The 27,447-nt window shown below is 43.0% G+C and overlaps 1 protein-coding gene and 1 pseudogene across 4 annotated transcripts; one reads left to right on the plus strand and one right to left on the minus strand.

Annotated features, from left to right (window-relative positions):
* The first annotated feature begins 112 nt into the window (after positions 1-112).
* Positions 113-23,310, plus strand: ADAT1 (adenosine deaminase tRNA specific 1). 4 transcript variants are annotated; one of them, XM_075434246.1, is made up of 10 exons: positions 113-197; positions 1,025-1,216; positions 2,001-2,069; positions 3,784-3,838; positions 5,258-5,388; positions 6,872-7,490; positions 8,725-8,870; positions 11,245-11,344; positions 14,019-14,105; positions 21,752-23,310. In XM_075434246.1, exons 2-10 carry the CDS (start codon positions 1,048-1,050, stop codon positions 21,882-21,884), a joined length of 1,509 nt encoding a protein of 502 aa, XP_075290361.1. In that variant the 5' UTR covers positions 113-197; positions 1,025-1,047; the 3' UTR covers positions 21,885-23,310. The 4 variants fall into 4 exon arrangements, with proteins under 4 accessions (XP_075290361.1, XP_075290362.1, XP_075290363.1 ...); XM_075434247.1 differs by lacking the exon at positions 113-197 and adding an exon at positions 316-577; XM_075434248.1 differs by lacking the exon at positions 113-197 and adding an exon at positions 316-577 and having other exon boundaries at positions 1,095-1,216.
* A 68-nt stretch (positions 23,311-23,378) lies between these two features.
* On the minus strand, positions 23,379-25,486 carry LOC142362802 (saccharopine dehydrogenase-like oxidoreductase pseudogene; annotated as a pseudogene).
* Positions 25,487-27,447: the final 1,961 nt, after the last annotated feature.

Below are 27,447 nucleotides of genomic sequence, written 5' to 3' on the forward strand. Positions count from 1 at the left end.
GCCCCTCTCTCCGTGTCTCTCTCTGCGCCTGCGCGGCAGCCGCGCGCTCCCGGCGGGCCCCGCGCGCGGGGCGGGCAGCTGCGCCTGCGCGGGCGGGAAGGGGCTGAGGCGGGCGGGAAGGGGGGGTCGCTGCTGACCGCGACCGACACGGCTTAGCCGGGCGGGGCTCGGAGCGACGGCAGCGCTGACCCGGAGGGGTAGGGGCTGGTGCGGGGAGCGCTGCGGCAGCTCACCGGGGCGCCGGCTGCTGCCGGGGCAGGGCGGAGGCTGCGGGGTGAGGGCGGCGTTGGCGGGCGCCTCAGGCGCGAGGTGCTGTGAGGGGCGCCGGTGACTGCGCGGCGGGGACTGCGGGAACCCGGCAGCCTCGCCTGCTGCTGCCCCGTGAGGGCCCCAGCGTTGGGTCTTATTCCTAGCAGTTTGAAAAAAGAATTCATTTCATATAATATCTTTCTTATAAATAACCCTGAAAGGGGTGATGCAATTATGCCTTGGATACAAGGATGATGAGGGGACTGGAGCATCTCTCCTACGAGGAAAGGCTGAGGGGCTGGGCTTGTGTAGCCTGAAGAAGAGAAGGGTGAGAGGGGACCTTAGAAATGCCTCTAAATATCTGAAGAGTGGGTGTCAGGAGGACAGGGCCAGACTCTTTTCATTGGTGCCCAGAGACAGGACAAGGGGCAACGGGCACAAACTGAAGCACAGGAAGCTCCATCTGAACATGAGGAAGAACTTCACTCTGAGGGTGACAGAGCCCTGGAACAGGCTGTTTGGAGAGGCTGTGGGGTCTCCCTCTCTGGAGATATTCAAGACCTGCCTGGATGAGGTCCTGTGCAGCCTAGTCTAGGTGACCCTGCTTCAGCAGGGAGTTGGACTGGGTGACCCACAGAGGTCCCTTCCAACCCCGAACATTCTGTGATTCTGTGACTGGAATCTGGTGTGGGAAGGTGCTGTGCAGAACAAGGCAGTAGGGTTTGAAGGGATGGGGGTCGTTAATCAGTGTTGTGACGGACTGCAATCTGTTCAGAACCCGCGCTTGCACCAGGAGCCATGTGGTCAGCTGATGATATTGCTGAGCTGTGCTACCTGCATTATAGGACCAGACTCCCTAAGCAGGGGAAACCAGATCCAAGCAGGGAGTGGACTTCACTGGCAGCTGTTGTCAAAGTGGAGTCTGCAACCCAAAGTGGGGTTCTTGCTGGTCCGCGGAGTCTGCAGGGTAAGAATGAGCTGTGGGGATTGGGGCGGGAGGGGGAAGGGGGAGAGGAGGTGACAGTCCTTGGGCCTTTTTTTTTTTTGCATTTTTTTTTTTTCCAAGATACCTTTAAAAAAAAAAACAAACCCTTTCCTGTCCCAGTTCTGTCTCCACCCAAATTCTTTGCTCTTTGTGATTGTAAAAGCTTTTACAGCTTCTGTCTGGAAAGAGATGGTTCAAGTGAAATGCTGTTCTTTGCAGACTGTAACTAAGAAGATGAAAGCCTGCATTTGGCTGCTCAGTTAGTGGCAAAACTGTAGGCAGGACCTGAATTCCTAATGTAAACCCTTGCAAAAGTGTGTTTGGCTACTGTTTGACAGAATCCTGGAAAGGTCTCAGTTCGCTCTCCTTTAGCAGACTGTGTTATTACGTTGTGCGTTTCTGTTAGTTCACCGTCATCTTCTTTTCCCTTACTGGCACTTCCATGTTGTCATGCAGCTTGTACCCTGTGCTTCTTTCTTACGGGTCTGAAGAATCCTATGCCAGTGTCCACTGTGCGTTGCTGAGCATATCGAGCCTGTGTTGGCACTCCTGCTATGGGATCATAGACTTTTCCTAGCACTGGTGCTTCTGCCTACTATGTTCAGTTCTCCAGCTGATACTGTTTCCTCCTCGGGAGTGTGGCATGGCGTGCCTCCCTGTAGTTTCCCTTCTACCCAGCCTTCTGTGTGTTGTCTTACCAGAACGACTGTATGAGAGCAGTGCTTCTGGTGATAGTTTATTAGGTTGATGTTGTTTCTTTTTTCAGTAACAAAGGAAGTTGTTGCTATGGGAACTGGGACAAAATGTATTGGCCAAAACAAAATGAGAAAAACTGGTAAGTATGGTGTGAAATCCAAGAACAGACTACTGATGCTACCTGCTTCCTTGCTAGTGTCATAGAATCAGTGAAAATGTCCAAGGCATTGAGCTGAGGCTTCTGGATTGAAGCCAGAAGTGTAAGGCAGACCTCACCTTGTCGAGAAGAGAGGGGCGTAGGCAGCCAGAATGGCTGCCCTGGAAGTTTGCTGCACTTGCTGCCTTAAGGGTGGATAAACTTTTTATGTGTGGGAATGTGTAGTTTGGACCCTGAGCCTGCATACCCAAAGACTTCATAACTAAAAGCAAAACAGAAGTAAAATAATTGCGTGTCAGGCACCTGTTACAGTCTAGTTTTATTGCGGTCTGATACAGAAGGTACCACTGCTGAGTTAGGGTAGGGCTGTTACCAGAAAGGTACTGACAGGTATTTTCTCCCTTACCGTATATTCTGCAGCTAGAGAGTTTTAGGTGTTTATACAATAAATGTATGGGCTAGATAAATGACTTCCCACAGCTACCATTTCTTACCATTTAGTGTAGGACTTGCTTTGCTCTGCATGTCCATTTTTTTTTTTTTTTCCATAATGTGCCTGTCTCCTCTCCTAGGAGAGGGGAGAAGTCCTAGTAATTAATGCTGAAAAGTGACTAAGGAGGAAAGGGGTTTGCGAATATGTAGATACAGGGTTTTCTGCCTACTTTAGGCTTCAGAGGAGTAGAGGAAGGTGGGAGAAACAGTTTTGCATGCATCAGCTTTAGGCTATTTTGTGTTCTGTGTAATGTCCTTCATATTGAAATGAATTAGTGGAACAGAAGAGAGGAAACTGAATTCTGTATCTTAGATTTTTGTGGATGTTTCTTGCAACTTAACTGTCTTAAAAGAGTATTAGTACAGACATTTTTCTGATTGATTTAGGAAAATTGTGATTAAACTGTGGTACTACTTACAATTTAGGTATTAAGAGTCAAAGTAGAAATTTTACCAGAAAAAAGTAAGGCTGGTTCCTCTCTCTGTTATTTGTCTTCAGTGATCTTAAGTTTAGAAAATATTTTCCTCTTGTGATAACATTCATTTATTTTGAAATTAACTTGGTCGGTAGGTCATGTTAATGGTTATCTATTCGAGAATTTTTAAACTTTGAACTTGTAGAACTGTTATAGAGGACTTTTATCACCTGTGCTTTTATTCCTGAAATAAAAGGTGATCAACAGATCCCGTTCCCTTAGATACCACAACGGGCAGACACTGCAGGAAGTTTGAAGATAAGATGTGTAAACCTGATAAATATCACAAGAGAAGTGATGTCAGTTGTAGACCATAGTGCAACAAGAAACTTCAACCAGAAGCTTAACAAACACTTGAAATTATCTGGATGCTATGCTTAATCTGAGAATATTAAGACTTACTGTTAATAAGAAACATCAGGAAGGATTTGAAGGAAGCCAGTGTTTATTCAACTCAAAGGATTTCAGATATCAGAAGAATTAAAATTTGGTATTTAAAGAAGTCTCTGACTTGCTGCAAAGCGAAGACTTTTATCCTTCATTTGTGTAGGCTACTGACCTCCTTTTGTAGTGATTGGAAGTTTAAATATCTTGAAATAACCTAACACCAACGTTAAACCTTCAGATGGTAACAACTCTGGAGAACTGTCTTCTGCCAATTTCTGTTTGCTTTGTTGGTCTCCTTTTGATTAATGATGTGTATTGTTCTGTTTTGGTGGTTGTTTTAGGAGATATTCTGAATGACAGCCATGCTGAAGTTGTGGCCAAGAGGAGCTTTCAGAGGTGAGGTGTGAAGTTCACGTGCTCTTAGTCGGTGCAGCTTGAGGCTGGTTGGTGTGATATAAATGGTTTTGACCTATAGCTGAAATAGCCAGATTTTGGAGCTTTGGGAGTGAGAGTGTAGTGAAAGAGACACTATTAATTCTGTGTAGGCAATGCTTTTTTCCCCTTTGTTAGCAGGAGTTTAACCCGAGTTTTACATTTCTAGGTGGTGTTAAGGCGCTTTCACAAAAGCTTGTTTCTTCCTCATTCTTGTAGAGCCACTGTACAAAGAAGTAGGATCTGATTTCATGTGATGGGGACTTGGGTGTGCTGGTGGATGACAAGTTGACCATGAGCTGGGAGCATGCCCTGGTTGCCAAGAAGGCCAGTGGTCTCCTGGGGTGCATTAAGAAGAGTGTGGCCAGCAGGTCGAGGGAGGTTCTCCTTCCCCTCTCCTCTGCCCTAGTGAGGCCCCATCTGGAATCCTGTGTCCAGTTCTGGGCTCCCCAGTTCAAGAAAGATGAGGAGCTACTGGAGAGAGTCCAGCGGAGGGCTACGAGGATGATGAGGGGACTGGAGCATCTCTCCTGTGAGGAAAGGCTGAGGGAGCTGGGCTTGTTCAGCCTGAAGAAGAGAAGGCTGAGAGGAGACCTTATAAATGCCTCTAAATATCTGCAGGGTGGGTGTCAGGAGGATGGGGCCAAACTCTTTTCAGTGGTGCCCAGTGACAGGACTAGGGGCAATGGGCACAAACTGAAGCAGAGGAAGGACCTTGTCCACCTGGACCCGGTCCTGTGCAGCCTGCTCTAGGTGACTGCTTTGGCAGGGGGGTTGGACTAGATGACCCACAGAGGTCCCTTCCAACCCCAAACATTCTGTGTGACTCTGTGTGACTCTGTGTGACTCTGTGTGACTCTGTGTGACTCTGTGTGACTCTGTGTGACTCTGTGTGACTCTGTGTGACTCTGTGATGTCAATGCTGGTCTGATGACTAGCTGCCAAGGGTAACCTTTTTGCTGTTTCCCACATACCAGTCCTCTCATTCATGGGTAAGCTGGTTCAAGGAACTGAGCCAGGAGAATAGTAATGCTACAGAAACGAATACGTTCTTTTGCGGTTTGATGCCACTAAACTGGCTCTCACGGAATCGGATGAGTTGCAGTGCTGGTAAAAATACAGAGTGAGAGGAGAGGACCTTAGATACGCAGATTGAGGAGATAGTTCACCGAATCCAACCCTTTCAGGTCTGTTATTAAGATTCTAGTGATGCATTTGTGTTTATGGAGTATGTGGGATCCCATCTATCTGTGGGAGCATAACTGATGGGCTCCTCATAGGCTTCATCGGAAAAGAACAGGCACTAGTGGGCTTCTAATTTTTGTTGTTTTGCCCTGCATCAAAAATGAAGTAAATGTTTCATGAAAACTTTCTGCTCAACAGATACCTTCTCCATCAGATGTGGCTGGCAGCTTCCCATCAGCAATGCAGTATCTTTATTCCGGGAACTGAAACGGGGAAATGGAGACTCAACCCAAATATCGTATTTGTTTTCTTCTCCAGTCATACCCCATGTGAGTATGCTGAAGTGAACCAATTTCGGGGCTCCCACTTGTTGAATCTTTTCTGCCCCTTGCCTTTCTGTGGTCTCGAGTGAGAGTGAGGGAGTAACTCGTGTTAGTAGTGTGTGCCCTGAGATGTACTTGGCTGGTCCTCCACGGATACATTTGGCATTTTATCTCACTGGATGTGTCACGAGAACTCAGTAAATCCAATACACTGCTTGTTATGTAGTGGAATGGTTCACTTCCTCTTTAAACAATAACGGCTATTATTTTCTTTTCCAGAAACTAACATACTTGTCAGAGGTTCTGTCGTATTTCCTGATTGCTTTGCTTTAAGCCTTGTCTGCTTGGATTCAAATTTTAATAAAAAACATTGACATTTACCACAGTTCCTATAAAACAAAACCAAATAAATCACCACCAGCAAAGCACAACCCAACAAAATACCCCCCAAAACAAAAAAACCCCACCCCACAACCACACAAAAAACCCCAAACCACCAAACAAACAAAACCAAAGAACAAACCAAACAAAAAACCAAAACACTAAAACAGGACAGGAAAAAAACCATACAGAAAAACAACAAGCCAAAACAAAATCCCCCCCCAACCCAAAACTTCTTACAGAATGGAGTGCAACTTTTTGTTTTGTCACGGAAAACGCTCTTTGTGTGTTTTAAGAAACCAGCACCACAAAGATGAAGATCGATTGGCAGAATGTAGGAAGGCAACCTCTTGGTCAAAGAGTGCTTATCGGACATCTCAATGTTAGCACACTCTTATCGGTCTGTTCTTCAACCGCTTATCTGTTACCAGAGCAAAGTAGTCTGTGCACTCTCAAAATATGCCTCGTCAGTACTTCACATAGTGAATTAGTTGTTCATACATTTTCATGATTTTGATGGCATTGCTGAAATAGGCTATGATGGTTTTCTTTGTTAATGCAATATGAGAATAGAATCTACATCTTCAAATTTAATAGCAAGAATAATTTCCTGGCTGCCTTGTTCTTGCATTCCCATCAGGCTTTGTTTGCTTTGAACTGATCTTCAGAATTTTGGTTTTGAGCTTGTTTTGGTGACAGATGGAAATTTCCATCCTTATTTGATAGGTTATCCTTTATTCTTTTGAGGTTTGTATCGTTTAGTTAGATGAGGCTAGTTTTCTTGTCAGTCTTCAGCATTGCTTTTCTGTGAAATGCCTTTGACACCTTTTGCGCTGTAATTTTTGTTTTAGATTTTGGGTTTTTTGGTTATTTTCTAAGTAGAATGCAAAACTTGGAAATTAAACATACGTTGGCTTAAATTTCAGCGAAGCTGGAGTACATCATAGTACAGGGTAATGTTGTTTGAACATTTCTTTTTCTTGTAGTTAATCTTTCCTGACTACAAATCTGTGAAAGCTAGTGGTAGCCAGAATGTTACTGGGGTGACGTGTTCCAGTCATGAGAGATGCTGTTTTGGCCAATTTTGGTGCTACTTCTTTTGTTTTAGGTGGAGATGCTTCTATTATTCCAATTAGTGAACCAGAGAACCAGCTTTCTAAGCCAGCAACTGGAGATAATGCAGCTGGACAATCAGCAGAGTGTAGCGGTAACTACGATCATTTGGGTCCAGAGGAGAAAAGGAAATCAGAGAAGAGGGCAAGTAATCATATAATTAAGAGAATGAAAACTGATGATGGTGGTTATTTTTCCATAATCACTGAAGATCTGGCTGTTCAGCAAGTATGTGTGAAACAAGATGAGGACACAGATCCAAAGAGCTGTGAATGTTCTGCCGAGATGCAAACAGTTAACGAGGAGACTGGCTTAGGGAGACCAAAGGTAGTAGATGTTTATAGAACTGGAGCAAAATGCGTACCTGGAGAGCTGGGTGATGCCGGAATGCCTGGGCTAGGGTATCACCGTGTGGGATTATTACGAGTGAAGCCGGGTCGTGGGGACAGAACATGCTCGATGTCCTGCAGTGATAAACTGGCTCGCTGGAATGTGTTAGGGTGTCAAGGAGCTCTTTTGATGCATTTCCTGCAGTATCCAGTGTATCTCTCAGCAGTTGTAGTGGGGAAGTGTCCATACAGCCAAGAAGCTATGCGGAGAGCAGTTATTGAAAGGTAAGTGCTCTTTGGAAATGTCAGATGGCGTGTGTGGAGACAATGGAAGACAACATGTGTCGCACAATTATCAGAACTTTGCACCAAAGTCATTTGCAGAAAATGTGAATTTCTGTAAATTCACACTTTCAGAAAGTAGCCCTGTGTAGTGTAGAGAGAAGGTGACTACTGATGATGCTGCGAAATGAGGGGTGTTTGCTGTGCATTGGCTTTCTGGCTCCTCATATTCTTGAATTGATGAAACCTATCCTAGCGACAAAAGGATAGGAAGTGGATTGTTTTCTTGCTTAGGAGGTTGAATCGGTGCAACGAAGGAATCTGCAGGCATTAGGGGAGAGTAAATGGCACTGGGCAGAGTGGAGGGGAGAGCAAGGAAGAAACCTGGGAGCTGAACCACTCTCTTTAAGAGGCAGTTACTAGATCAGTTCATCTGAAGGGTTTGACTGTTTAGTAACCTCCTTTTCTCAGTTGCCTTGCATCCTTCTAGGATGGTTATGAAAGAGGTCATAGTATATTAATAAAGGGAAACTCTAGCTACCTATCCAGTGGAGTTTACTGGATAACCCTTTCCTCACTCTTAACACATGGGAAAAGAATTTGCCCAGCCTCATCAGTCTTAGGTTGCAGAGTCAGGCACTTTTTCAGGCTATTACATCTGACAATATGAACCTCAGTCTTATTTCATTCCTGCTTTATGTTAATATTGTGATGATGAAACACAAGTTTTTTCCTCATGTGATCCTAATCCTATTCAGTGCGTACCAGTAATTTAAGGAAACAAAGATGAGATTATGCATGGAACTGTAAGTATACTTTGTATCTTTCTAGTAGTTGATTGTGAACCTTTAGGTTCATAAAACGGTTGTCAGTGTAGTATGGTTGACTATGTAAATACTTTATTGTTTTTCGTTGTGATTGCAGAAGTATATTGCAGTTTTTATCCTGCATACTTTATCTGTTGATTATACTAGCTTTTAACTAGTCCTTTTTTAAAATGAATTCACTGTAATTTTTCCAGGATGGACAAGGTCTTAATAAGCTATGTGGCTTTGTTTTTTCAACAAATACTTGAAAATGCCCCCAAACCTCCTTGTCTCCTCTTCTATAACTCATGCTGAATTCAGTTTTAATGTAAAAGCAACATGTTTTAGATTATGAAGGGAAATTGCACAAAACTGGCTTGGCTGGGAAGACCAGACTTGAAATCACTTGCATTTTTCCATGTTTACATTAGGTGTCAGCACATCTCTCTTTTACCGGATGGTTTTCTTGCTCAGGAGGTTCAGCTGCTGCAATCAGGTCTTCGATTTGAACATAGCCGTCAGGCAATTCAGGAAGTTCAGACTAACAGCAACACAAAACTTGTTCCTTGTAGTGCAGGTGAGTTAACTTGAGCTGGCTTCATAACTGTGTGCAAAAGCCTAAATAGAAGTTAGGTGAGTTTGGTGGTTTCCTAAAATGGGACGTCATTCATTGCCAGTGCTAGGGGCAAAGTGTGACTTAAAGCAAGAAATTAATTTCAGGCCAGAACTTAATTGTTAATAATTAATAGTATTCAGCTCAGCCTTTAGTTCCCTGTAGGGGGTTTTCAAACTGAATAAACACTTGGTTGATGCCATTAGAATTTATAATCTAAACAAAGACAAAACAATCAGTGGAAGCAAAAGTTCTGAGGGCAGTAAGAACACAAAAACATCAGAAGACTTCTTGTTTTGGTTAGTTTTGCATTCTTCTTGGTAATGAACAGAAGACTTGCCATGCTGAGTTATGCTTGTAGTTGCTCCAGAAATCTGTGAACGTAGAAAGAATACAGAGTAGTACAGTGTAAAGGTTTAATTGACAGAGGTTTTGGACATTGCATTTTTTGTCATGGTGATGAATGAATATGCAAGTCACATTCTGATTTAGGAACGTGATCTTATTTGGGGAAAAAAAAAACCAGTGGAACTGCCAGTGTATGTATATGGTTAAGCAGTTTCTTTAAACTTGGACATGCCTACCATCTGCCGGTGTATACTTTTCTGGCTTAACTGGAAGTTACTCTATTATGATAGAGCGATGACAAAATAGACTGGAAACCAAGAGTTCCTTAATAGAATTCAGATTCATTAAATTGGAGTTATTTACAGGTGCCAGGAAGGAAGAGATTTTGATTCTGTGAGGTAGGAAACAAAATTGATCATTGAAAAATGGTGCAAGTTCACTTAGCAAAAGAGATTTGAAGCAAACTGTGACTAAATTCCTATGTGTGTCTTTCTGTACCGTTACTCAGGTAATTCTGTTAAATAAAGATGAATGATGCTTTATCACACTTTTTTGCATCTATGAATTATGCCAGGTTGATTTTTTTTTTCCTTGAAGGGGTGAAAATCAGAATAAGCTAAATTCAGGGCTGTTACACTGAGTATTGAAATATGCTTGATAGGAACATTTTAGCTGGTATTTTTAAAAAGAAAAATGTGTTCTGTTTAATATTTTGAAGTTTGTGATAACTATGAAGAAAGAACAGAAAACATTTTAAATTTTAAGTAAATTTTTATTTGCTTATCAGAACCTGAGCTTCTCTGACCAGGTGGCTTTAGATCCTCCACACGTGGAGGGTTAAATGTTTAATACCAGTTGTATGTATTTAGTGTTACTTGACACTACACATGATTTTAATTTAGTTGAGTGATACACCGTTGTACCTAAATTACAGTGCAAGTACAATTCACACTTAACAGAGTATGGTGATTGCAGCATACAGCTGAATCGTAATACAAGTGTGATTAACATAACCAATCTCCATATTATGCTTTATGGTGTGTAGTTTTTGAGCATCTTGAACGGCAAGGTGGTATCATGAAGGAGAGAAGCTGTGAAGATGGTCTTTAGAGTTAATGTACGTGCAGCTGTTGCCTGTTAGGAACCCAGAGAAATGGCAGAACTTGGGGAACAAAAGTTGTCTCGAGGCAGTAGAAGTTAAAGGAACTGTCGTTAGGCTATGGAGAGACAGGTTGGGCACGTCAGTCAGTTTTGTTTCTGTTAATATGTTACTGCTGCTTTGCTGGTTACTTATAAATCTGTAAGGTATGGCATGCAGAGTTTCTGCATTAAGAAGTTTACGGTCTAAGATGGTATTAGGGTTACCTGGATGGGTATAAAGGAAAAGGTTGTTTGCACTTGCTGTCTCTTCCAACAAAGTATTTTTATTTGACTGCTAGCTAATACAATTTTTCAAGTAAAGTCTACAGATATTTGATGTGTGTCAGTTTTCAAACATAGAACTATTTAGAGTGTACAATACACAATAAAATAGTAGCACACAATAAATTAATAAGGAAAACGTAAAGTGACTGGTACAGGTAGCTTGGGGGAGTATTTTACAGCCTGATACGAAACTAAGCCATCTGACTTCGAAATTTCTTCATGCTTTGTCTGGGCAGGATGTGCAAAAGAAAGTAGAATCCCCCTAAAAACGGGAGAATTACAAAGCTGGAGGCCAAATATATAGAGGCATGGATTCTTGAAGGACCTCATTAAGGTGAAAGCTCTCTGTGTATGTGTATATATATATGTATTTATCAGTTGAACAGAATTTACCTGTTCTTTTAGGTCCTGGAATCCTGGCCCTAGAGAACCGTGGTCCACTTTCTAGTCTGAATTGTTTTGGGAAGCAGCATGGTGTCACGTGAACATGTTAACAGTTCCTTTCATTCTACTTCTGCTTTTGTGATGAAAATATCTCCCTTGTTCATAATCCTTTCTTCTACAGCTATCAGTTGGAGTGCTGTCCCTGAGCAACCCCTGGATGTCACCGCAGATGGCTTCCGGCAGGGAACAACAAAGAAAGGGATTGGGAGCCATCAGAGCAGGTGGGAGAATGTTGTGATATCTGGATACGAATATCTTATTTGTTGGCATGCATGCCTCTGTCAGCTCATGTGATGTGTCCTCCGTTGTCAGAGGAGAAAGAAATCTAGAGTGGGGAAAAAGGGGAAAGGTAGGGAGCGAGGGAAGAGGAAGAATTGCTGTGTTAGGGGGAGGAGGGAGTTGGGATGACAAAAGTTGAATGCGGGTTAACAAGTCTGCTATTTCTTCTTTGTCAGTGTTGATTAAAGAGAGTATTGTAGATAATGGTGGGGGGGGACTATGATCAATTTTCTTTAAAAGACAGCTTATTTATTAGTGAAGTTAGTGGAATTTTTTTCTTTGTATCTTTTGGGTTGATAATTGTGAAGGAAAGGTGTGCGTTGCAGGTCCTCTTTTTACAGATTTCTTTTTCTGTAAGTGTCAGGCCAGCTGACCTGGATGTAGGATTGTTAAAAGTGTTGCTTTGAAATGTGACTTTCTGCCCTAAAGTTTGAAAATGTTATGAAATGTTTGCAGCAGATTCCTAACACAAAACATGTCACCTTTCCAATTGTCATCTTGACACTGTGCTCTCTCTCTAAGAAACATTGTAATGTTCTATCAACTATTAATGTTTAAAGAAACAGTTACATATTTTTCTTGTGATTGAGAGGAATTACTTGCAAACATCTGCAGACTTCTCCATCGCTCTACACTTTCCTCACTTTAGATGAGGTGACCAAGATTATCATTGGTCTGTGGAAGTTCAGCTTGAGAGTTAGGGTCATGTTTTGGTTGTTAGCTGTTTATACTACCAATTCATCAATGGTCATATTGTTCACGTTTACCAGGCTTTTTGGGAGAAAGAAGATAATCCTGACAGTAGTGAATAAAACGATAAGTAGAGTGTAGACAGTCCTTGTGGAGCATTCATTCACATGCCTGTGAGTTGCACATTTTGAGCTGCTCGAAGTTAGGCCTGGCTTGACTGAAATTTATCCTGGCATATCCCAGTATTTCCAGTTTTCCACAGAAAGAAGGGGACCAGGAACTTTGTGGTTTGTGACCGGTATTGGTGTCTATTAGCACAAGTGACCTGGGTGACTTAGTGTGTCTTTTGAGACAGGCTTTATGTGCACTGTAGAATTTTGGTTATCAGTGTGTGGTGCGCAGTGTATTCCAGAAGAGGTGTGAAAGATCAGACCAACCAACCAACCCTTTTTTCTCAGTAGGCTTAAGTTTAAATAGCATTCGTGTGTCAACTCTAAAACTTTAGAGCCATCTGCTAGCTGCCACTTTGCACAAAACTGTAGGAACTTAATTGTTGTTGAGCGATCCTCCTCTCCTTTTTACATGTGCTCGAAATTTACTAAAACATTTAAAAGTTATTAGAGAGGGCCTACAAGACTGTGTGATTGCAAAAGTCTCATCTCCTTAGGAAATCAGGATTAAAAACAGTATCAAGGAGTAAGTAAACTGTTTACGCTTATGTGATAAATGGTCACAAAAGGAATTTTTATCATGAAAATAAGGAACTTCTAGCCTTATTGAGGATGTGTGTTTAATAATAAACCAGACTTGTATTTTTACCCTAGTTTTTTTCCCCTCAAGGATTCTCAGGGTGGTTGGTGGGGGATGTGGTTTGGATCCCACCCCCCCTCTCCAATATGCTAGAGAACACTAAATATCAAGGAAGGTGAAGCTGACTGACTAAAAGGAATTTGTAGGTAGATGTCTGGTATGTGCTTTTGTTAATGCTTAATCAACTAAAACACCAAAAACTACAATATGAACCTTTGACAGATTAACATGATGATGAAAGTTTAGAGCATCTTTGCATGCCAATTTTGGGGTTCCTAAAGAACATGCTAGCAAAATAGGAAGGTTTTTTTGATTGGTGTTTTTTTCCAGTGCTTCTGGAGAATCAGCTTGTACATGTTGGAGAACTGAACCAGTCCTTGAAAAGACAAGTGCATAAAGAGAATTTAATTAAATACAGAAAATAGCTGGGGCTTTCAAAAACAAACCGTGCTTTACAAACAGCTCCTCTGGAGGAAGAGAAGGACTTAAAGCTAACAGAGATGCATACAGTGTCTTCAAAAGACCTTTCAAACTTTGACTCACTTTATTTTTTGATTAGCCTTTTCATATTTAACTGCCCTGCAGCTGTTGCTGAATGGGTCCTCGTCACCATTGTGAAGAGGACAGCGTTGTTCTAGATATTTCTGCTGGTTCTTTTATTTGTTCTGATTAACACAAAGTTTGCTGCTTTGAACAAGCCTTTGGAGGCCTGCTGTGGAAGCCTTCTGTGTTGTTTGATCCGTTCTGGGACTAGTCCTTCTGGCTCAGCGTCGCTGTTGGTGTGAGCTGATGACAGTGCAGTCTTGTATGGATAACAGTGTGGGGATATTACAATGTTCTCTCAGCAAACTGACAGAGTGCTGGCTGGGACAGTGGGGGCAATGCAGCTCTTTGTCAATGTAACATTTAAAATGAAGGGAAAAGGCAGGTGGGCAGCTTGGGTGGGGTAGGAAAAGAGAAATTGTGAACAACTTTTTGCATTCTTTGAGAAGTGAATGTAATTTTTTTTATCAAAAATGTTCAGCTGGGATGTACTACTGTGAGCTGTAAAAGGAAGTGCGTTTCTGATTTTTTTTTTATCAGAATTACTAATTTCTTTTTTTTTTTTCATATCAGATCTAAGATCTGTAAAGTGGAACTCTTCCATACATTCCAAAAGCTGGTGACAAGTATTTCACAAGAGGATCTACCGGACACTCTCCGGTAAGACATTTTCATTACATTTAGAAGAGTGAATTTATCTTAACGAAACTCAAGAATACTGTGATGATACCAGAATCTGCTCATAAATCTCACTTTCAATAAGTTCATCGTTAAAATTTGGTACTTAAAAAGTATGGCATGTGCTCAATGGGTTAGGGAGACTCTTTTTGGTCTGTTTAATCACCTCCTTGGAGAAATAGCTATCACATCTCATGTATTAATGACAGACAGAAGAAATTGCAGGGGGTTGGTTTGTTTCTTTGGAGGTTAGGTGAGAATCTGGGGCAGCTGATCTCTTCCAAAGGCTTACTACTTTTCAAAAGGGTAAACGCTGTTCCTGATCAGTGGAGCCTTGTCCTGCTCTTGCACTATATCTGGTGTCTGTTGGACACCTCTGTATGCCTCCTCAACTTGCTGTCTTGGCAGAAAACTCTACATTTTGGGGTTTTTTTCTGAGTGAAAGTGGTCTTGTCTGCAAGTGGCAGTGGACAGCTGGGGAAGGAGTGAAGAGGGAGAGGAAGTAGGATCTTTTTTGAAAACGTGAGCTGTTAGATCAGCTGCCTGCAGCACTATACCCTTGGCAGCGTTCAAACCCCCCATCCCAAAACTGTCGTAGGGTTATTGATATCCGATTGCTGTTTAGTAGTTCTATCAAATGCCACTTCTTTGTTTCACAAGAAGAAAAAGTGTGAGTAAAAAAAAAAAAATTTATTTATTTTTTTTTAGAAAAGTCTAGGCTAAAATCTTTTTACATTATTGTTAAGACTGGAGTTTCTTGCAGTAATCATCTGGTCTGGCATTGCATTATGTATTTGGTGGTGTTCCAGCCCACAGAGCTACCACAGAGCAGGGCATATTTTCATATATATAGAAACTTACCTCTCACTTTGGCTTAGGGATTCTGAGAGATGTAGAAGGTTCCAAATCCATTGCCTTGGAAGGTTTATTTTATTTTAGGCTTATTTCCAAGTATGATTTCACCAGCTCTGCGCTGCACTTATACCAGTTGTTGAGTTAATTTAACTGCTTGTAGCTGTCGATGGGGATGGTCCTCCAGCAGTCTCTGCTGCTGCTGCCTGTAGATTCCTGTTTTCTCCCTTGTATCAGTAGCACTTCATCAGCCTCGTGGTGAGCCAGTTCAACTAGCTAATGTGGCACAAAACAGCTGCCTTGTCTTCTGTGTTTCCTATTGGACTAATGAGCTGAATGGGCTTGTGGAAAGCCAGAACAGACAATAAAACCTGTGAAAAGGAAGTAGGAGGTATGTGTGGCTGGCAACAGGGGAGGTAGGCCATTGCTGCCTTTCATGGTACCAAGACATTAGATGAGATGAACTTAGCCAAAGCAAGTGCACCCTGGATCTTTAATTATTAGATATTGCTTGCTTTGTAGTTTTGTGAATATAAGATTGCAGTTACCTTCTGTGTCTGTAGAAGTGCCTCGTAACTATTTTAAAGTTCTAATGTCGACATGAGCCATGCTGTTGCTGAAATGGTTTCAACTGATTGTATAAGCAGAGACACACTTTCTCCTTAATTCCGTTTTAAATATAAAATTACTAGCCTTTTTTGGGTGGGAGTTTGTCCTCACTTGTTTAGCTGTCATATTTTCCTCAGAGTAGAGTGTGAGCTGGTGCATTATTGGGTTGATGATTCATTGTGCTGATTGTGTGCTGCTTACGTAAAGTCACTTCACCTCAGGGCTTTTCTAGGCTCCGGTGGCTTTGTAATTTCCTTTGACTTTTTTGTCCTCTACCATTTTTCTGGCTGGGCTTCTGATAAAGTCCATCTGATTCGCAGATGTGGCATCACTTCTAGGCTGCACAAACTCTATTGATACAGTAGAGGTGCTAGCTCACCAGTCAGCGTGTCCAGTTACTTTCCTTTTGAAGTCTTTGTTTTTCCTACTTGTCACTTAAAAAGCAAAATAAAAAATGTCTTTGTATTGCTGTTTCCTCCTTCTACCCTTTCCCTTTGTACGCAATATTCTGATGTGTTTTCTTCGTTTTTCTTCCTTTCCTTCTTGTAGTCTGAATTTGAGTGGACTTCAGACAAGAAATCCCACACTCACCAATTGTTTCGTCTAAACTCCTGTGTATTTAACTGTAAACCCAGTTTTGTGTTTTCTTCCCATTCAATTATATCTTGTTATTTCCTTCCACAAATGGTTGGCTCGAGTGCTGTGCTGTCACCCAATTTCCTTATCCCACTTTGACCCTAAGTTCCTGCTCTGCCTTTTCTAGTCCACTTTTTGGTCTCTTGACTCCCATCCTTTCTGCTCCATCAAGGGAATCTCATTTTGTAGTCCTTTGAAATTTGCTGAACAGCTTGCCTTGGTAGTTGTAGGGTATCCTGGGACAAGGATCATTCTTTACCTGCAGGGTATATTGGGACAGGGATCATTCTTTACGTAACCCTTCCTTCATCTGCTGTTGTCCACTGCCGGACATAGGGTACTGGGGCAGTGCAAGCTTTGCATGGAACTAGCATACTGATTCTGCAGTTCTTTTGTTTTCTTCTTTCCTTTGTCTAAAGCTGCTTCTCCTGCTTTTTGTGCCTTCCTTTCTCTTTCATATCTTCACTTCTCTCCGGAGGACCACTGTGGGCAGTGTTAAATTGAAACAGGTAGAGAGCCTACTGGGGGCAGAACTTTGCTGGTTCTCCTAAAAGACACGTTTAGGAATTTGTAGTGGTGTAGTTTAGTTAAGATGCTAAACATAACATCCAGCAATTGCTTTTTTCAGAACTTAGTTTATTTGCTTTCAACTGAGACTGTAAGAAAGAGGTGGTGTTTGACTGGCATTAGCTGCTTCTTCACCAAGAACCAGATAGTGCTGTATTGTACTGTCCCATTTTCTTTCTTCCTTTCTGATAATTTCTATGATCTATCTTCTGTGCCTTACTTAAATTCTCACTCATCTCTCTAGCTAGACTATCTAAAATGTTATTTGTTTCTTTATAACCTCTTACCTCCACCTGCCATACTTCATTCTCTTCTGTTGACTCCCTCTCACATGTTGTTTCGTGCTAATGTTTTGAAATACTGCTACATAAACCCATCTTTTCTTTTTTTTTTCCTCCTCGTTTCTTTTCATGTTTTCCCTGCTCACCGTCAAAGGAAAGACGATACACTGTCACGCAGCGTTGTGTCATTGCTAACCTGAATTATTATATAAGAACCTCTGCAGTATTATTGTTGTTTGCAGATCACTTGGTGGTAATATGGCAAATGAGTTTTTTTGCATTGTTGGGTTTTTTCCTCCCCGCTGGTGGAAAAATGCATGCTTGTTCATCACCTGAGGAAGTGAAAGCTGCCTTTAGTCATGCAGTGGCATCCACCACACAAAGTCACCAGACACTGCTGTTTGTGCAAGGTGTGGTTGGCTCTGCAACACTTTGAATCTAAGGGAGGCTTTGTAACATAAACCCTCCCTGAGTTTCTTCCTGGGCTTGTTAAATGGATGACTGATCCTATTTTCTCTTAAATTGTGGTTGGGAGTCGTCACAGTTAAGATTGTGCTTTCTTCCTCCTTCCCATCCAGTTTGCAGTATGGATGATTCCAGCTCCAGTGATACCTAGTTGGAGGGCATGGGCTATTGTACAGAGGAGTGCAGGGACTTTCAGGTGGCTTTAAGATTTAAATATCTAGGCTGAAGTATGGTACCTTTGCTTGGGCTTCATATTTAAGGTTTTTTTGCCAGTGCTCATCTAGGAAAAGCAAAAGGATGCCACCAGGTGACTGCTAAATGTTTCCTTCTGGTGTGACAGAGGATGATTGTGAGGAATTGTCAGCCTAATGAAAGTAACTGTCACAGAAGGAGTGCAGTTTCACGCTTACCACTTTCTCCAGTTAAAAAAAAACCCAACCGCATTTGGTGAGAATTTTGTTGCAATTTTCTAGTCCCTTTTCTGTTTTCTTTTGGAAGTTTGTACGTTGAACATTCCCTGTGATGGTTGTACCACTGCATAGAGGTCTGCGGGACAGTTGGGTCCTCAGATATAAGTAAGAAAAGTCTTTTCTATACTCCACGTCACAGGTACTTGTTAGGTCTTTGCAGATTGAAGAGCCTTTTATTAAGTAGTATTTTCTGCCCCATGCAAATACTTATCCATCATAATTATCTCAAGATTTGATTATTTTAAATTACTTTATTGAGCTAATACATCTTTCCCTCTGTGTGATTCATTTTTTCCACATCTGAGATGACATTGGAAAAATCCACAAAGCTCGTTTTCCAATTTTTCAATCATGTTTTGAAAGTCTGGTCTCCTAAGCTAGACACAGAAATGCGGTAACGGTATTCCAAATGCTGCAAAACCTTACGTTACTGGTAAAACTTGTTGTGTTTGAGTGGAACTCGCTCATTTAGTTAGCTCACTCTGTGACTTTGTTCTGTATCTTCTGAACAATTGATGTCAATTATGGGCTTTGCCTGCAATGCCTGCATTTTAGCTGAAGCATTGAAGAAGACACTAATAGAATCAGGCCAAGTATGGTTTCCTGGCCCCCTGTCATTATGGATTCACAACAGATTTTTATATATTGAAGATCTGTGAACTTTTGCCCTCTTAGATGCAATTCATGAATTTTTATGTAAGAGTAGTGTTTTGGTTGATGCCTTGTAGTTACGTGAGCATTTTTCAGGTGCGGTATGTCTGTAATCTGAAAAGTGCATTATGGGTTGAATGTAAATGTTTGAATATGGGATTAAGGTAGGGTTTGTAGCTGAGAAGAAAGTATTGCAGCAATGTGTTTCTTTTCTTTGCAGGCTGCCTTGCTTGTGAGGCCATTTATGCTCAGCTTTGCATGAGGCTGAGCACGTGAATGTTTTCAAGCATAACGGGTGACTTGTGTAAGGCTTTTTCCAAGAGTGTGGTACCTTACAGAATGAAATCTGTGGATCACCTCTCGTGTCTCTGGCACATGGCCATCGGAATCGCTCTGTCTCTCTAACAGAGCAGTATAGAGGCAAGATGGAAATAATACAGGGAAACAAAAGGAATGTAGTCAGGCAGACCTGGATAGGCTGGAGATCGTATGATTGTACTGGACTTTGCCTGGGGCAGCAAACTAGTGTTCACTTCTGCCAAAAAAATGTTGCAGGTTCTTCATTACAAATGCTCAGAGCCTTAGTGGCCCAAGCAAAGCGGAGATACAGTGAGGTTTTTAGGCAGATGTAATGTACTTTTAATTTGAAAACATTTTTCCTGTGTGCATGTTGAAAATTTCTTAGAAGCTTAATACAGAAGTTTAACATGAATTAAATGAATCTGTTTAAACAGCTACTGCAAAGAGCTGCCAAAATCAAAATGCAGCTTTCTGTTGCATCCACTGTTAAATCCTGTAGTGATGTTATTTGCTTGGAGAATGAGACCCCAAGAGGCTGCGGTCACATGTACTCTTGTAGCTGCTACAGTGTGGTGAAAATACCGAGCTGCTCTTTACCATCTGTCCTGCTTTTGTGCTAGCTGTGTTTTCGCTTGCTGTCCGCTGTAACAGTTTCCAAAGGTCTGTTGGAATAATCTAGGTTGGAAAAATCCCATATGTGTTTTAGTTAAATTGAATCAGGCTGCCGGATATGAGTTGAAGGGGCACTGGTTTGCCAGCAGACTCAGGAAAAAGAGCAACATTTAGCAAGGAAGAAACGAAGAACAGTTAGGCACTGGAGTCATTCTCTTGGCTTAGTGGCAGGTGGAATGAATCTATCTATCTGGATCTGTATCTCTAGATGTGCACCCACAGCAAATGCAAGGAAAACAGCTGTTTCACCTTTAACAAGATTGAGCAAGTCCAAAAATCTGTGCTGTAGATTTCTTTTTTGATCTTTGACCATCCTAAAGGTGACCTTATGAGTACGAGTACCTGTGTTTTGAATATGTAAACAGCATCTGATATTAGCTGTTCTATGATAAAGGACAAATACAAGTCATTAGATGCATTTATAGTGAAGAACGGCAGGATCAAAGTCTTAAGCAAATGTGTCAGACGTACTTTAAGTGCAAGAAGCATGCTAGAATAAGAGCGTTTCTTCCCAAAGAATGACTCGGTCATTGTCCTTGAGTGTGAGCATGCATATTGATCCCCAGAGAATGATTTTGAGGTGGAGAAGAAGGTGCAGGTGGTTTGTACCATGTCTGAGCTACACGTTGGAGTACCTGGGAGAGGAGCAGCTTGCCTGTGCTAGGGATTTGGAGCTGCTTGTGGTGGGTTCACCTGGGCCCTTCTTGGACCTGTGTCGTTTCCTGAGTGCTGCTTATGCAGATAGTTGCTGGTCTTTTCCCTGTTCAGTGATGCCCCTAAACCATGATCCACCACGATAATGGTGTTCTGTGACCGGTCCACTGGCCCGGTGGAGGAGAGTTGCAGTGGGCCCTTCCATGGAACTTCCCAGAACAGCTCGGAGGTTAGTTTCACAGAGTTTGGTTAAAGTGAAAGAGGTAAAGAAAGGGAAACGGATTAGCTGTGACAAGAGTGCAGGCGGGTTGGTATGAGAGTATACATCTTCCACATGCAGCAGTGGCATAGACAGGTTCTCCGCTCTTGCACTTTCTGAACCCAAGGTCTGCAGGGTAGGTAATATCTCGTGGCTTGCTATGCATGTCACAGTATTGTAGAAATACATTTATAGCAGAATGCCGAATGCCTGAAATACAGCTTCTGATGGTCTGCTCTTACGTTGTTTTGGGTTTGTTGGGGTTTTTTGGGGGGAGGGTTGGTGGTGGAAGTTCTGGAAGTTAGTGCGTGGTTCTCAGACTTTTTAGATGAGGGTTCCTGTAGCAGTCTGGATCTTCCTGTCTCTTGATGAAATTCACGTTGCCTACGATCTTCCTTTCGTATTGGGTTGAACGTGTAAACATTATGTGCTACATGTGGCTGACAGACTGTTTGGCAAAGGGAGATGAAAGAGGCTGGGAAAGGAATGCAAGGAAAGGAAAAATGTCTGGATTAAATTGTCTTAGAGGCACTTGTGTTCAGATACTCTAGACTTGAATTTCCCTGCTTTGAAAATCAGTGGTGTAATGCACTCAGCAGAGTGACCAGTGGTTCTGCTGAGATTGTGGGGAGCAGGTGCTACATGAGGAAGGGGAACAGAGCACCAAAACTGCTGAATCTCATTTGCTTTAGGGAGAAGATGAAAAAATATTTTCTTCTTTGTCTCACTCTTCCCCGTTATTTTGTGTTGGAGAAGCAAAACTGGCCTGTTCGTCCTTGTCTGCTTCCCCTCCAACCAACAATCGTATCCATTCTCCTAGCAAAACAAAGCTACTGCCACCCAGTTCAAAGCCCCTCTCTCTAGCCACCTTTTCTGCTTTGCTTCAGAGTTTTTTGCTGTCATGGAAGTTTCTGTAACCTATTGTCGCACAGTCAAACGCTGACACTTCTGTTGCTGAAGAGTGTGTGTGAAGCATGGTGGCAGAGTTGTTTTCCTTCCTTTTGTGAGACTGCTGACAACATCCAGATACCCTCGCTTCAGGGCCTGGGCCTCTCCAAGTCTCCCCAGGAGCACAAGAGAATTTCACTCAGTAGCATGAAAGAGCTCATAGGGCATCATCATGTTTTAGATGCTTGACTGCTTTTTTCATTTTGTGACATTACATCCAAAAGGTTAATTGAAGTGTTTTCGTTGTTGTGCATTTTCTGTCAGGATGAAGACTCTAGAAACCTACTGGGACTACAAGGAAGCCTCGTTAAATTACCAAGAAGCCTGGAAAGTGCTGCGTAGCCAAGCGCTGTTGGGTTGGGTCAAGAATGCCAAGGAGTACCTGCACTTCACATGAGAATACATGCAGCTATGTACCTTCAGCAGTAAGCCCTGGTGCACAGAAGATAGCTCTGCAGTTGAAGAGCCAGGAAAAGATGTCCTCTAGTTCGTGTGCTGTGTGGAGACAGGAGTGAAAAAGAAAGCAATTTAGAGAAGTCTTTATTCTGGTTGAGTTGAAGCCCTCTTTTTATTGAAATATAGAAAACGATCATTGCAGACTTGAAGTTGTGAGCTGCATGAAACAATACGCCTCCAGAAGAAAGGCAGCAGGGCTCTGCTGTCCACTGTTGTGTGACAGTCTGGTCTGTCAGCCATAGTCCGTTGCAGTGAAGTAACGTCAACGGAAATTGAAGCCGTGCTGTGGAAGAAAGGCTGTAATTGTAAAACTCTAGCGCAGCTTTTTTTCTTCCACTCTTCATAATGTTATGGTTGGTTTTGTGTTGCTGGGACAACCCTAATGTATAGTAAGTAATATTTTTATAACTCTTGGCTTTCTGTGTCTGGTGCCTGAAAGAATTTTCCATGTCCCCCATCCTCGTTGCTTCTAACTGGAAATACTGTTTCTGTTAAAGGGTCTGTTTTCTGGAAGTCCCTCATACAAGGTTCTATTTACTGAATATAGCCAAAGCAGAAGTAAAAGAGTGCTGGGGGGAAGGCTGTGTCAAATACTGCTACTTACGATATCCTGTGCATCTCTCTTAATTTCAGGACTTTGCCAGACACTCCTTCAACTGCTTTGCTTTTGTGGGCAGGAAGGAAACCTCCTGAGTTACCTGGTTCAGACCTGTCAATCCTGTGTAATTCCAGGCAAACATTTACCTAATTTTCAGTGTTTGAAGCACTGTCCATCCCCCCAGTCCCCCCGTGATACATGCATGGTTAATTAAAAGCATGGATGCCTTAGCCGTTTATGTCACTGTTTCCTGGCAAGTGTTCATTAATAGCCCGGCAAAGGTGGAGATGCTTCGGGGGAAACTGGAAGGAGTCTCTGGCGGTCTTTGCCTTTATGCTTTATTACCAAATCACATCTGCATGGCAAAACAGTCAAGATTGCGAGCTGGGGGGAAGCAGCGGGTAATCCTCCTTGAACTTTCTGTCACGATTATTGCCTACTGTGAGCAAGTTCAGGACTATGTAGCTGCTACTGAGCACACTCCTGTTCTGTACTTTTTCTGTTGTAAACTACAGTTCATAAAATATCTGGGCAAGGCAATGACTGGATAAAGTAAGTGGATAATTTAGAACTTAAGAATTCTTCAGTGGTTTGAGTTTCCTGTTCTTTGGTATCTTACTGTAGTTCTGGATTTGAGGAATGGGCACGGCACCTCTCCAAACACCCTGTACAGTAGACCCACTGAGCTACCTGTGGGGCTGAGCAGTACAGGCCACATTACCGGCTGAGAGCTGATTAGAGCAAATCGTTTTTTTTTTTTTGTTCAGAATGATTAGGCCTTTACAGCCAAATTAATTTTATTGGAGTTAGACCTAGGGAAGGTGTCAGCTTATACAGTTATGTTCTGACTTCAGGCTTGCTAATAACAGAGAACTCAACGCCACGTTTGTTGAGGTGATCAATCAGTTTTGTTTTGGAGAAGGCAGCTCCTGGAGAATACACACCACCCTCTTTAGGCAGACAAGCTTCATCTTCCGGAAGAGATGCAGCTGCTTGAACCATTGCAATTGGTGTAGCAACATAGCCAGGCTCTGGTCCTTTCACTTCGTTGCGGATCTTTACACTTGGTTTGCCATTCTGGGGATGTTGTCCCTCACTGTAACCCTCACCAAAAAAAGTCATTGTAAAAGTAGTTCCATCCATCTGTTTCTGGATTGATCCTTTCTTTGTGAAGCGTCCAGCAGAGAAAAATTCCAGGTATTTCATCAGAAATTTTCTACCGAAGCTAAACTTCACAGGAAGAAAAAATAAAATGCCAGCAAACATCAGCTCGATAACAGAGCCAAGACCACTTGTATTCACATGAGCACCACACTGCACAGGGGTTTCCTGCAAGTTTATGTGGAAATAACGCTGAGACCGTTTCACAACAGAAACATCAGATCTCATGAATGGAATAGGGTACTCCTTGAATTCCTGATTGTAAAACACAAGTCCTCTTCTTTTAAGTTTTGCACCAACTGCTGGAACAGGGGCATATCCTGTCTTTTTTCGAAGCTTCCTCAGGTTGTCTTGATCTGCAAGGTCAGAAAGAGCTGACTTCCAGGTCCCATCATGTGTACAAGAACCCTCAGGCCCAGTTTTCACCTTCAGAAAACAGTTAAGGTACCTTTTGACTTCTCTCTGGTGTACAGTACTCCCATATTGGCTGGTATAGAGTCAAAGCCACAGCTTCCAATGACATATGCTCCCTTTTTGGCAGCTTTTTCATTGTATTTCAGGTGCATTCCTTCCAGAAACTGGGGTTCTCTGCTGATGTCAGTGCAGCTTGCACTATTTTCAATACAAGCTTCTACCACAGGCTCTCCAAAGAGTAGCTGAGGTTGTTTAGTCTGGAGAAGAGGAGGATGAGGGGGGACCTTATCGCTCTCTACAACTACCTGAAAGGAAGGTGTAGTGAGGTGGGCGTTGGTCTCTTCTCCCAAGTAACTAGTGATAGGACGAGAGGCAATGGCCTCACATTGCGTCAGCGGAGGTTTAGATTGGATATTAGGAAAAATTTCTGTACTGAAAGAGTTGTAAAGCACTGGAACAGGGTGCCCAGGGCAGTGGTGAAGTCCCCATCTCTGGAGGGGTTCAAAAAACGTGTAGACGTGGCACTTCGGGACCTGGTTTAGTAGGCATGGTGGTGTTGGGGTGACGGTTGGACTGGATGATCTTGGAGGTCTTTTCCAACCTAAAGGGATTCTTTTACTTCACACTTGGGTTGACTTGTCAAGTAAGAATAGCTCTCTTATTGAAGAAATTACAGAGAACTTGGAATTCTGTGTGTATAAGCCTGTCCTCTCAAATCCAGCACTAACATGCAGAAAGACCAGTTGTATTGGTGAGGGGGGGTCATTGTATGCGTTTGTAGAGGACGGGCAATTATGGATAATGGTGGCTTGCATTAGTCATCAGAGGATGAAAAGTGGCCAGATGCCATTGCAGATGGGCTGCAGGGTGAACTGCTGGAGAGAAATGGTAGCTGTTACTGTAACTGAGCAAACGGCGTCCCAAGGGCAGCGTCCTGCAGTGTACCTACAGAGGCAACCAGTACATTCCAGGATCCTGAAATCTGCAATCGGGCAGAAGCTGTGCCTTGACGTACCTCCTCTCCCTTTGTTAATCAACAAGGCCTGTAGCGAACCTGCTGACCAGACTGGAATGTTCCCATTTCCTATCCAGCTGCGATATCAAAATGGGTTACATAAGGCTAGTTGTTCTGTATTGGCATCAGACAAGGTTTCAGATGAGCAGTTGCAAGATGTGAATTCTTTTAACTCTTTCCTAAAATTTGAGTGTGGCTGTTAGGAGAGATTGTTCCTGGTAAGGTTTTCCTGTGCATTTGACAAACAGTTGTGAACTGTAGACTGCTGCTTTCTGCTACTTGTCAGGTTTAAAAGCAGTTTCAGAGGTGCTGAACACTGGTACTAACCTCACTTTTTGGATGGAGCTGAGGACATATTTGAGCCTCGAGTGCGTCAATGAATAAGTGAAGAGGGGGAAGGAGCTAACACAAACCAGCATTTAAAAAGCTGAGGGGCTAAGCCTGCAGGATCTTTTACTTGACTCATGGCATTTCTGGGATTGAAAATAAGCGTTTAAATTCTGCATCTGTTTAGTTCCAAAATGTCAGGAAATGCTGTAGGCAGTACCAAGAAACCGCTCTAAAAATCAGAAGGGAAAAATGCAGGGAGCAGAGATAACACAACCTCTGCTTTTGGAAGAGGTAGCAAACTAAATTTTCATCGTCATCAGCAGCTCGTTGGAAGAAGTGCTCCTAGCAGGTAGCAGTTGGCATGTTCCAAGCTTCTGTCGCTCCTTGGCGCTGGAGTAGGTGACACAGTGCCAACCGGTGACAGGCAGGGCACAGGGAGGACAGCAGGCTGCAGAGACTCTGCCACAGGGGAGCAGAGTTGAGGGGGGAGTGAAGTGCCCACCATTCATGGTTAATGAGGACAACCCAACAATTGGTGGTGGGAACAGCAGAGGCTGCGAGGGCACCGAGAGTCCCCAGGCGTGTGGAAAATGCTCTACAGGGTGTATTTGTGTTACCCAGCTAGGTCCTCGACTTTCCCAAACTGATGCGGGGGCTGATGGTTCCTATTTGCCAGGACAAAGAAACCGTAATCCTTATTTTGAGTGGAATGTTTTTAACAGCTTCACTATTGGAGAAATCCTTCTGTTTTCAGTCACAGTAAGGAGCAGGGCAGGCTGCCTGCTTATCTTTAAGGGAGTCGGAACCAGAGCGTAGAAATGAGTGGTTTTGTCTAGGTGAAGCTGGAGGCTGCAGTTCTATGAGACAACGTGCTAGCATCCCACGACCTGTGAAAAAGCAAGGCTTTGCTCTTTGCCGCGTGCTTCCACCGCGCACCTTACACAGGCTGGAGCGCTTACCGATCTCGGTGCGTTCAGAGCAAATTGAAGACTATTCAAATTACTGTCTTTGTAGAAAAACAAGCCATGAGCCCAAAAACAAGGTGTAGCTTTTCACTGGGAGCTTAATCAGCTTTGCAGTGAGCCCAGGAAGCACTAGAGAGGAAGAGCTAGGGCTGTGCTGCTGCGGGCAGGAGGAGCTGGAGGCAGCTTCCCCTCCCTCCTTACAGACTGTGAGCTGGTTATGAAGCCACTCCTGGAGAAGGTGCTCGAGGCGTGAGCATGCAAACGAAGTGCGATTCCTTAGGAAGCTGCTGCTGGTAAGGAGGAAGGAAAGGTGGTGGAGTAAGACTGGAAGCCAGACACAGTTGAGGGGCCTAGCAGTTCTCTCTCTCAAAGCACAGCCATCCTGACAATCTGATGATGTCATCACAGGAGCGTTGCCGCCGTGGTTTGCCACTGGAAGTAAGATCTCTGAGGAAAGGCCATCTAAATTCACCTAGTGCTGGTTTAGTTGTATCAGAGATGACATTTCAAGTTTGCTTAAAGATAAGCGATGTAGAAGTGTTGCTGTGGGAACGTGGGAACGGTGAGGTGTTTGTTCAGCGTAGGACTGGCATGCCTTCCCGCTCCCCAGGGGTGACCAGCCAGTGGCCATCCTGCGGGACCCAGGCGCTTTTTACAGTGGTACAGGAGTGACTGTGCTGTTTGAAGTGATGCCTTTCACCCGTGCATCTCAAAAGGAAACCTCTTTGTGCTTCAGTGCCATTTCAGGTGCATCTGCAGACAAAAGTGAAGTTACTGCTGCAGAACATTTATCCTTGCATTCTCTGGAATGACTTCTGCACCTGGGCTCCCAAATCTAAACTGGTAATTACAGAGACATTAAGGAGGGTAGTTAAGTGGTTTTTTGAGAAGCTTATGAAGGGTATTCCAAAAGTCACCTCGATCATAACACTGGGAATAAAGCTTCATCTTCCCTTGTTTTATTTCGATATATCTATGCCCTCACATGTAATCAGCTTTATCTAGCAGTTTTAAGTTACAT

Source organism: Opisthocomus hoazin, chromosome 12 (genome assembly GCF_030867145.1).
Source record: "Opisthocomus hoazin isolate bOpiHoa1 chromosome 12, bOpiHoa1.hap1, whole genome shotgun sequence".
NCBI classification, from domain to species: Eukaryota; Metazoa; Chordata; class Aves; order Opisthocomiformes; family Opisthocomidae; genus Opisthocomus; species Opisthocomus hoazin.